The 11661-nt window shown below is 40.6% G+C and overlaps 1 protein-coding gene across 2 annotated transcripts in view; it reads left to right on the plus strand.

Annotated features, from left to right (window-relative positions):
• Positions 1-10020, plus strand: part of LOC120522832 (neural cell adhesion molecule 2-like) — a 1092848-nt gene extending 1082828 nt beyond the window's left edge. For both annotated transcript variants that reach the window (XM_039743520.1, XM_039743521.1), the window contains one exon: positions 7398-10020. In XM_039743520.1, coding sequence (XP_039599454.1) covers positions 7398-7512 — 115 coding nt within the window. In that variant the 3' untranslated portion in view covers positions 7513-10020. The remainder of the gene's footprint in view (positions 1-7397) is intronic.
• The last annotated feature ends 1641 nt before the right edge of the window (positions 10021-11661 follow it).

The raw sequence follows: 11661 nt of genomic DNA on the forward strand, positions 1-11661 counted from the left end.
CGTGCCTCCATTGTCCTGGCCGGACTGGAGGGTGCTGGGCTTCTTTGACTATGTTGTACTCAAGAAGTGGGTTCTCTTGAAGCTGTGAGGGTAAAAGGAGATAAGACTGTTAGCGACAGCACCCCCTCTCATCCCGGGGTGGTACCACATACCTTAGGTGAACCAAGAAGACAATCCTCTGATGCACGTCCATGACAAATGGTAATTGCTTTGTGCTCACAGCTGCAGGGTTAAGCTCTTGTTTATATGATTATGTGATAAGAGAGCGGGTTTAATGAATAAACAGGTTGATTCCGCCATCTCATAAAACATGTCCTTTAGTCTGTGTAAAGTTTGCCAAAAATTGGTGTAAAAGTGGATCTGAGGTTCCACGACTTGGCGGAGTCTCCTTTCTAGCACCCTGACATGAGGTTTTCCAGGGAGGCTGAGGAGTGTGATCCCCCGATAGTCAGAGCACATCCTCTTGTCCCCCTTTTTAAAAAATGGGATGTCTTTCACTAAAATGGATGCACAGAATCCTAAAACCTGATTCATTAGACGAATCCCAAACCACCTCAGATAAACTCAATGGGGAAATGGCACCTTAGGCTGACTTGAAGTAGAAAATAATTCAGGTCGCTTTGTTTTATGTTTTGTGTCATCATGAAGGAATTTTCCATCCAGAAATGTATTTTTTTTTTTAAATTTTATTGTAATCATTCTATACAAATTGAGATGAATGGAGAATGATGTTCTTTTTTAATACAGTGCCTTCTATAATGTCTAACACAAAGACACATTTTTCCATCAATTACCCGTCTGCGCTGCAGTAAATAATTACAAATCAAACAATTCAGACATTGTGATTAAAGTACACATTGCAGACTTTCATTTAAGGGTATCTGCATATTAAAACGGGAATAGCTTTGGAAGAAGAAGAAGAACACAAAGAAGTCTTTTCTCTCCTTAGAGAGTATTGAAGCCCTGCAGGAGAAGTGAACAAACAGTAATTTGTGACAGATGTAAATGACTGTCATAGGAAAGAAACTGTTAGTGTTGTTCTTCTTTTTGGATATCATGTAACATTCTTCTGATGGTAGGAACTCAAAAAGACTGCAGAGACAGCATATGTCCAGCCTCAGATGTAGATACTGTACTTTATGAAGCTCGGCTTCAGGCCTGCTGTGCTCTCTGCTGTCTGACGTAACTACAGTAAGAGCCACCACGAGGGAAGTGATCAAGCTTTCAGTGATTAGTCCTGGATTTGGACATATCGACATTTTAATTTGAAGGAGAAAACCCATTTGCTGTTGAGCATTCTTTATGAGACAAATGATGATTTCATGGTGCTATTTTACACGGTGCGTAACGTGTTCAGGAAAGAATTCTGTCCTGCGAACAGGGGTGCTGGTTATAAGCAGGGATACAATACAATACAATACAATACAATTTATTTTTGTATAGCCCAAACTCACACAAGAAGTGCCGCAATGGGCTTTAACAGGCCCTGCCTCTTGACTCTCTAAGAAGACAAGGAAAAACTCACAGAAATACCCCTTGTATGGAATAAATGGAAGAAACCTTGGGAATGGCAGTTCAAAGAGAGACCCCTTTCCAGGTAGGTTGGGCGTGTAGTGGGTGTAAATACAATACAATACACAGCACAGAACACAAGTAATCCTCAATCTATATACTGTATACAGTAATCCCTCGCTATATCGCGCTTCGACTTTCGCGGTTTCACTCTATCGTGGATTTTAAATGTAAGCACATCTAAATATATATCACAGATTTTTCGCTGGTTCGGATTTTTGCAGACAGTGGGTCTTTTAATTTATGCTACACGCTTCCTCAGTTTGTTTGCCCTGTTGATTTCATACAAGGGACGCTATTGGCGGATGGCTTAGAAGCTACCCAATCAGAGCATGTATTACATATTAACTAAAACTCCTCAATGCTATAAGATATGCATCCCGCGCGGAGCTTGATTGTTTGCTTGTCTCTGCCTCTATCTCACCCTCTTTGACGTTCTCTGCGCCTGACGGAGGGGCTGTTTGCATAAAAGATACTGACGCTCCTCTAAAAAAATGCTGCTTTATTGCGGTGCTTGGCAGATTTAAAAGCACAAAAGCACACGTATTGATTTTTTGATTGTTGCTTTAATCTCTCTCTCTCTCTGACGTTCTCTGCGCCTGACGGAGGAGATGTGAGCAGAGGGGCTGTTTGCACAGAGGCTGTTTGCTTAGAAGATACTAACGCTCCTCTAGGCAAACTTAAAAGCACACGTATTGATTTTTTGATTGTTTGCTTTTCTTTGCGAGCGCTCCCTCTCTCTCTGAAATTCTCTGCTCCTGAAGAGAGAAAGATCTATTTGCATTCTTTTAATTGTGAGAAAGAACTGTCATCTCTGTCTTGTCATGGAGGACAGTTTAAACTTTTGACTAAAGGGTGTTATTTCATGTCTAGAGGGCTCTAATATTGTTAACAGTGTGGGAGAGTTTATAAGGGCTTAAAATATATAAAAATAACTACACAAACATATGGTTTCTACTTCACGGATTTTCGTCTATCGCGGGGTTCTGGAACGCAACCCCCGCGATCGAGGAGGGATTACTGTATAATTCACTAAGGCAAGACACCCATGGAAAGCACGCCGGAAGGGGCGTGGATTCACTGAGCCGCCGACAAGTAAGACACCTATGGCGCACGCAGGAAGGAGCCAGGCCCACCAACTAAAAGACCATTGGATACGACGACAACTCGCAGAGCCACGTCCACCAACTCGGATGCGACGACACAGAAAAACCGGCGTCATTTATATTCGTCTGTTGTAGAGGCCACATATGCACCTCCGAGCCACGTTGACTGTTCATAGAGACATGTTTCTCGTGGAGGTGAATCGCCATGGGATGCTTAAAACAATCCTTTACAACTGATTTTAAAACACAATGAAGTAAGCAGTCTTTAAAAACCGAGTTTTCAGTTACGATGACCGACCGCGTGCACCATAGCAAACTGTTTTACACGCTACATACAGCGATTTGCATCCGCGACAAACATGCGTCGTGTCTTTCCAGAAGTGTTTAGCATTCAATAAATAATTATGCATGAGATTGAGCGTGTGTCTACCCGTCGCAGAGAGGCGTGGGTGAGCCATTACGTCCCTACCCTTTGTACACACCCCCCTCCCACCTCGCTACTACTGTGGTCGGCTGTCTTGGTGGATTATATATAGAAAAGCAGACAAAACCGCACAGAGTAATGAAAAGTCTACGTGAGTCACAGGTGTGTCTGGACTGTGCAAAGACAACAACGACTCAAGTGGCGAGTTGGAGGTGGGCACATGAGCAGGCAGTGCATACTGAACGAGAGGGCGTGAGGACGGTCCGCCAGTTTTCAGTCACGGATGATTGTGTGTTGGTTCGTTTCGTGCATTGTTACAATGTTGCTTTTCTTGCTGATTTCTTATATTACCGATTTTTCAAATGTTAATTTTCTCCCTGTGCTTAAAAATCATTAAAAAAACGACCTGATTATGCGGCGTATGGTACACCGTGGGTTGGCTAGTACAGTATAAAAATAAAAATATTACAAGCACGGAGCAGAATTTAACAGTAGATGATATCCCATAATATGATTTGGATTTGTTTAGAGTCCTGGAGACCTCATTCCACAGCTGGGCCAGCCAATCCGATGAAAGGATGTGAAGTGGACATATGTATGACATCCCCAGTTATTTCAGTCATTTTAATTTTATTACAGTTCTGAATATCTGAAGGCACACCATCGAGCCTGTTGATCTGTCATTTGTTAATATTAACTAAAACCTGGACATTTATTTATTTATTTATTTATGCATGCTATGGTGGCATTGAGGATAAGGCTGCTGCCCCATGGATTTGGGATCTTGACTTTGAATCCTGCATGTTCTTTCTCAGTATTTGTAGTTGTAGTTTGCAGATGCTCGACATGACTGAAGGAGTGATGTTATGAATGTTCTGATTAGATACATTTAAAGGAAAACAGTTAGGAACTGTGTGACACTATACCGAAAAGTCCTAAAGTTGTGTATTTCAATGGTCAATCTCAATCATCATAAAAAGATTTGCACAAAGTTATTAGAACTGATGGCATAATAACTGATTGTATGCTTTGTGTAGCACAGTGGGGAGTGTTGCCATTTTGTGAGTCTAGTGTCCTGGGTTTGAATCCCACGCATACATGTTGCTGTTGTGCAGTTCACATGTTACCCCCATGTCTACTACATTTTCCTCTGGGTACTCTGATTTTAACAACCCCATTCCCAAACACGGTGCTGAACTAGGCATACTGGCGATTCCAACCTGACCCAGTGTGATGGAGGATGTGCATGGTAGAGGGCCTTGAGGTAGACTGCTACCCCATCCTGGGCTATTTCATACCTTGTATACAATTTCCTACATTGCACTCCCTTAAGCCTGAATTGTTATAAGTGGGATTTATAAATGTACATAATGTTTTTGTGTAGTTTTTATTGTGTTCATGTGAACCATTGTTGCAAACATGGCAAAAAAGGGTGAAAGGCTTACTAAATGTTTCACAAAGCAGGCCAGTACCCTTCATTCGCCTTCCCAGATGTGGCCTCACCATCCCTCAACCAGCACAGGTAGGCTCCGACTTGCACAGGCCTTAAAATGGGGCTCTGGCTTTTAAAGTTCAAAGTGCACTTCCAGCTTCACAATGGCCTTACTTGGAAAAAATCAAGTTTAGAAGATGGATGGCTAGATGGATGTTTCCACAAATACACAAAGATACAGTACCCCTTTAAGGATATGAAAGCCATAAAACATTGGTCTTGAGAACAGGGCTACCAAAGATTCATCTACAAATGAATATCTTATTGTATATTTAACAAAAAATTAACAAAAAACAAAACTGTGCAATGGAAAGCTAATAAGTCCAATCCAGAATTCAGGGGCAAAATATCTGGAAAATCCAAAGAAAACAATACTTACGAGATGGAACTCCAACACGCATTGAACCTCTTCTGAGACCATCTCCTCCATCTGAATATAAAGGTGGAGGGCAGTCCCAGCAACAGTGACGTCAGGGGTACCTGGGGTACCACCCACAAAACACAAGGAAATACACAATACTTTAATACTAAATAAATAAACCTAACAAACTTAACAAAAACTGCATGATAAAAGTGCATAAAACTAATAATTAAAACAATAAAAATAACAATAAAACAGAAAATAAGCATTAACCAGGGAGCAAACTGTGGCTGTAACATAACTGATGTCAGCCGCTGCAACATCTCCACCTTTTCAATCAAAGAGGTGTTTGTCAGGGGTCGATGCTGAGTCTGCTGCTCTTTTTAATATACATAAATGATCTGGACAGGAATATAATCAATAACCTGGTTAAGTCTGTAGATGATACCAGACTAGGTGGAAAGGCAGAGCATAGAGAATCCGTTGGGACTTGGGCAGCATACAGGCTCGTGCAGATGTGTGGCAGATAACATTTATTGTAAGTAAATGTAAAGTATTACATGGAGGAGGTAACATATTAGATTTGAACAAACAATGGGAGGTCTGAATCTTAAAAGTACCCCTTATGCGAAGGACCTCGGAGTTATAGTGGATGCAACACTGTCTTTCTCCATCAAAACTGAGGACAGAAGTAATCAAGAAAGGCTAAAAGAGTGCCAGATTATACTGCACAAAATGTGGCACACATGATGCACTAGTGAGGTCTCACCGGGACTGCTACGTTTAGTCACAAAAAAGACAGAGCAGCACTAGGGTAAGGCCAGAGACAATGTGGTATGAACTATGAGAAGAGACTGAAGGAGATGAAGCTTTTCACTTTAAGGAAATGGAAATTAGGAGGGGACACAACTGAAACGTTTCAAATTATGACATGAATTAGTACAGTGGATGTCAGGGGTTCATTTAAAAAAAAATCTACAACAAGAACATGGGGACCCAGTTAAAGTTTTCCTTAATGCAAGGAATTGTAGAAGCAACGAACAGATGACCAAATAGTGTGATGAAGAGCAGGACTTTAGCAGCCTTCACATTTTTACTTGAGATGGTGATTATTATAGAGTTCCTATCTATCTATCTATCTATCTATCATATAGTGACTTTCATATCTATCTATCTATCTATCTATCTATCATATAGTGTCTTTCAAACACTCTATCTATCTATCTGTTATGTAGTATCTTTCAAACTCTCTATCTATCTATTACATAGTGCCTAATAATAATAATAATAATAATAATGGGCGGCACGGTGGCGCAGTGGGTAGCGCTGCTGCCTCGCAGTTAGGAGACCCAGGTTCGCTTCCCAGGTCCTCCCTGCGTGGTTTTTGCATGTTCTCCCCGTGTCTGTGTGGGTTTCCTCCGGGTACTCTATCTATCTATCTATCTATCTATCTATCTATCTATCTTTGACTGAGGTCAGGTCATCAGTAGGTACAAGGTGTACACTTGAGTCCCTTGAATTGTAGTCAGTGGTGTTGAGTGAGTAAAGGTGGGAAGTCCAAATGCATTCCCAAGGTGACCCTGTTTTCAGGCTTTAGGACTCTGACTGATGTCTGCCCACCTCAAAACTACAGTCCAGAAACTGGTCAAATGTAGTCTGGGGCTGCTATGTGTTTTAAAAGACCCTGTGAAGTCAGAGTCTCCCTTTTTAGATTTGAATCATTATTTTTTCCAAAAAAACTTTGTAAGGCAAGGACGACTGCAGGCCACTTTCATGCAATCTACAATGGTATTTTGGGAATGAGGGCCTCTACCGATCACCATTATTTCTTGCACCTTAGCTCATCCACTCTTTCTGGATACCTAAAAATATGTAGTGTCCTTACACACTTGTAAAACAAGATCTCTTGCATAAACTGAATTCTGCAGTTTCACCTTCACAGTCCATTGTGGCTCGCTGTCATCTTTATCATGCGATGCGTGCACAGACGTACCCGTTTAAAGAGTGAGGGGCTGAGAGTAGCTTGGGATTTCATTAAATGGAGAAACTAGTCAAAGCCGACTTTCCAATAATCAAATAAGAGATGATGAGGTCTAGACTGAAATGCTATAATTGTACAAGCGGATTTATTATACCACAAGGTTCAATTCAGATATAATTGCACAGCTGGAGATTTTATACAGTCATATTTATCTTAAGAAACAGCACGCTGAAACCTCATTAGCTCACGGGAGGGAAATTAAAATGTATGATTATCACACATGGTTAAATTTACAATACACAGTCTCCACCGGAAAAATCACAATGAATTTTATAATGAAAATATTATATTGAATATATTGTGTGCTTTACCAGTCCTATACTATTATTTATTATTATTTCTATTATTATTATTTTTTTGCCAATCTGTACTAATGACATCTTTCCAATTGAATATTGCAGGAAGCTGCCGCTGAAAGAGGAAAATGGAAAAGAGGTCCTGAAGCCAGAATCCATTGAAGTCAAGGTTCATAGTGACAACAGCATCCAGACAAAGGAAGACAACTGCAAAGCATAATGGAAAATCCACAGTAATACCAGAACATTCATAGCAAGCTACCCCGTGACCAAAACCAAGAGAGGCAAAGAGAGAAAAGAAAAAAAAAAAGAAATTCTAAATTATACAAGACGTGAACTCTGAAATAGGGCAACTAAGCCAATGTGTAAATATATATGGAGAAAGACCACTACGTATAATTTTATGTTAATAGCTAATCCTGTGGAGATGCTTCAGGTCTGCAGTGGCAGCTGTACAGAAAAGGTTTTTAAGCCCTGACCGTCTGCTTTTGTATTTTTACTTCTTCTTTACGACACACAAGCATACTGACTCCCAGTTGATTCAGAAGGTGGTCTGCTCGAGCTACATATTCCCAGCCGTATTTCATAGCTCCCTTTTAAAAGCCAGTACGCCCATTACATTTTAATTAGTGATTTGAAAGGCTCATCTTTTTTTTTTTTCTTTTTGGAAAGTGTGAGAAGACACTTGATTTTCCCAGTTTTTTAAGTTTTACTGTGTGCCCATGGCTTTAAAAAAAAAAATGAAGATAAACGAAAAATGGGACTCATTCCACTTCCCGATTCGTTTGGAAATGTTAATGTTGGAAAGGTGTATGGTTGTAAAATTTTGGCTTAGTGGTACTATTTATTTTCAGTGTGCAATGGGGCAGCGTGCATTCACTTTCTCAAGCATGTCGCCCCCTTGATGTTTGGTTGATTGTCACCTGCACCTTTACATTAGGGGTATAAACTTTACGAAACAGATTCATTTCCACGTGTCCAATATTTCACTCAATTTGTCTGTTTCGGGTAGTAGCATTGAACTGATCCGTGTTACACTATGCCAGCGTTATCTGGAGCTGGCAGCAGCAGCGGCAGCAGCAGCATCCCCAACAGATCTTGCAGAACAGTGATGTGTATGACGAGATGTACGCCATACAGGCCCAGCGTTTTTCACGGCATTACTTGACAAGGCACGCAAGTGGTGTCGCTCTTATATGGTTCACACGTGTCACATTGTTGGTAGGGGGAAACTCTTCATTTTTAAGAGACGCAGCGTGAAATCTACAGGAATCTTGTTTCAGTCGAAAAAAGGCGCTTGGCTTTCCCGAAAATGGCACTTTTTGCTTTGCCAAGGAATGCTTTGGAAGAGATCCAGCAATACAAATCCATGGATACCCCAGAGGGGGGGAAAAAACAAAACAAAAAAAAGAACTGCATGACTGTCCTACTTTGTTTGTTGGTTGTACTGCATTGCATTTCTGTGACGAATGACCCTTTTACACAGTACAAAATGGGGGCACTTTACTAATCATCTAACATTGTAGTACCACGTTTGTGTCCACCCTAGTGTGACGAAATGTCATTTAAATAAAAGTGAAACAAAAGTGAAAATGTGTGCCTAAATGAATAACTAAGCAACGTGTTCAGAGCTCTCAAGACTGACCTGAAATTCACTTTGTATTGGAGCAGTTCTTCACTTGTATCCCACCTTTCTTTGAAAGCTTATGTTTAATTAAAAAAAAAAAAAGAAAAAACAGAAAAATCATCGCTTTAGATTCTTATAAATTGTCTCTGTTGGTTTAACCCTCATTATAGGAGTTTAGCCAGGTAGTTTCTGGTCCTGCCTACTACACTTCTTCTAGTTTGTACCGCTCGGTTTGTGGGCATTGGGGCAGGGTGAGCAGAGCTTTTAACTTTGGCTTTCTTTGACACTGGGCCCTTTGCATGACATGCTATCCTGTTGGCTCCTTAAGAGTAGGTTATGCTAATACACTGTAGGGTGAACTGAAAAAGTGTCATAATATTTGATTTTGATTTGATATGCTAGGCTTTTCATGTGATCATTGGGGGTCAGAAATATACACCGTTCCTTAAGATTGCCTTACATTTTGGGCCATTGGAACCCCTTCAAAGTAATTGTGTCTTACACCTTAACCAATTCATTATGCTTTCTGCTCCTCGGTCACACCCCAAGCAGACAACTGGCACCAAAGTGCCTCCAGTTAACCCCTTCACCAGTCACTTACCTCTCGTAGGCGTTTTGCACAAACTCAAGTAACACGCTATAAAGCCAAGTTTTCTTTTGCATACCTTTTAGAACAGTTGCCCCAAAAATGTATATTTTCATGCGACTTCACCATTGTGAAACACAAAGCTCACTAAAATGAGATTTTGTGGTATTATAAAATTCTTGGGCTGGAGTATTGCTAAGGGTTATTCCACACCAGTGGAACCGCTTTTCTGCATTTCTCGGCTGTTCTGATCTCTAAGGCTCTTTCTGGCTCTTATCTGCCTCATGCACTACCTGCACACTCACACCCCTCAATTAGGAGCAAAGGAATCACCATCTGCCTCAGTTTCCCCAAATGCCCAATCCAAGCCAGGATCCTTGCTGGTGGTTACATACCCAGGCCAATGGAGTATAGCTGCGGAGAAGAGCTTCCAAAGTGCTTGCAAGTTCTCTCTAAAACAACAATATTTATTTCTATAGAACATTTTCGTACAAGGGCGGCACGGTGGTGCAGTGGGTAACGCTGCTGCCTCACAGTTAGGAGACCCAGGTTCGCTTCCCGGGTCCTCCCTGCGTGGAGTTTGTATGTTCTCACCGTGTCTCTGCGGGTTTCCTCCCACAGTCCAAAGACATGCAGGTTAGGTGCATTGCCGATTCTAGTGTGTGTGCTTGGTGGGTGTGTGTGTGCCCTGTAGTTGGCGCCCTGCCCAGGGTTTGTTTCCTGCCTTGCACCCTGTGTTGGCTGGGACTGGCTCCAGCAGACCCCCGTGACCCTGTAGTTAAGATGTAGCAGGTTGGATAATGGATGGATGGATTTTCATACAAATGATGTAGCTCAAACTGCTTTACAAGATGAAGAAAGAAAAGTTTATAAAACGTTAAAATACTAACTAGCAAAGAATAAAGTAAGGTTTGATGGCCGAGAGGATAGAAAAAAACAAACAAACAAAAAAAAATAAATGCCAGAGGGCTGGAGAAACAAAACAAAATCTGCAGGGGTTCCAAGGCCTCTAGATGTACTCCACCACCACACTTTGCACTACAATAAATTCACCCCATTGCTTTTGAACATGGAGAAAAAGGTTGCAAGATGAGAAGAAAATATATGAACTAGTGGTACAAATTTAGCTGGTTGTGAAACATCACTTTATGAGAAATGAAAATCTAAGTTTTATTGCAAATTCAGTTTAGTGCAAATCATTTCGCTTGTCACAACTTCGCCTGCACTGCAAAAAATAAATATGCATAAACTATAAAAATTTAAAAAAAAAACATTGAAAAGGGAGTTGTTTTGCTTTTATTTAGCAAAAAAAAAAATCCATCAATGGGGTAAGTAAAATTTACTTGACACAATTCTCTTAAAAATTCTTAAGTAGAAGTTAATGGCTAACACAGTACAACACCCTAGTAGCCTACTATTGATAAGTCAGTAAATCTTACAATAACGAGCACAAGTTTTAATGGCTTGATATTTCATAGTGGGATTAATAAAGTCTTTCTAACCTAATCTAATCTAAAACGTTTCACTTGCTTAGGTTTCATTTTTTTCAGAATGGAATATGCTCTTCTCATTACCTCTCAGTTTAGGGATTTTCATAACTGTATCATGCATATATACTTGTCCATTATGGTCAGTAGTCATCTTCAAACCCAAATTCCAAACAAATACCTTCACCTTTGTGACATTTTTAATAATTGTTCTCATTTTTCATGCAGCTACCAACTGATTTCTTACCACTAATAATCTTCCCGACTTCAAACTCCATGACATTATGAGGGTGGGCCTTTTGGACATCAACCCATCACAACTTCTGGGATCGCGTCCAATACCTGTGGAATTATTTTTTTGGACAGGGTCTCCAACTGAACCATGGTTAGAGTTCCCAATAAGTTTTTAGTATTATATTCCCCTGGGTGAGTGAACCTAATATAAATTAAATTTATATGTAGATGAGTGTGCCCATGCCATGCTACCCCTTATAGGCAGCAATCTCCACTACCCTAACCAATTCCTATGTATACATTTTGGCCGGGTGCAGGAATGACAGGTTCACAAAAAGCTAAAAGTTGGGACGTCAACCGGCTCGTCCTATTTAATCAACTGAAATGTCCAACAAAAGGAACACCTCTTGGCATTATGCTTCATGCCCTTAAATA

This window comes from Polypterus senegalus, chromosome 2 (genome assembly GCF_016835505.1).
Source record: "Polypterus senegalus isolate Bchr_013 chromosome 2, ASM1683550v1, whole genome shotgun sequence".
NCBI lineage: Eukaryota > Metazoa > Chordata > Cladistia > Polypteriformes > Polypteridae > Polypterus > Polypterus senegalus.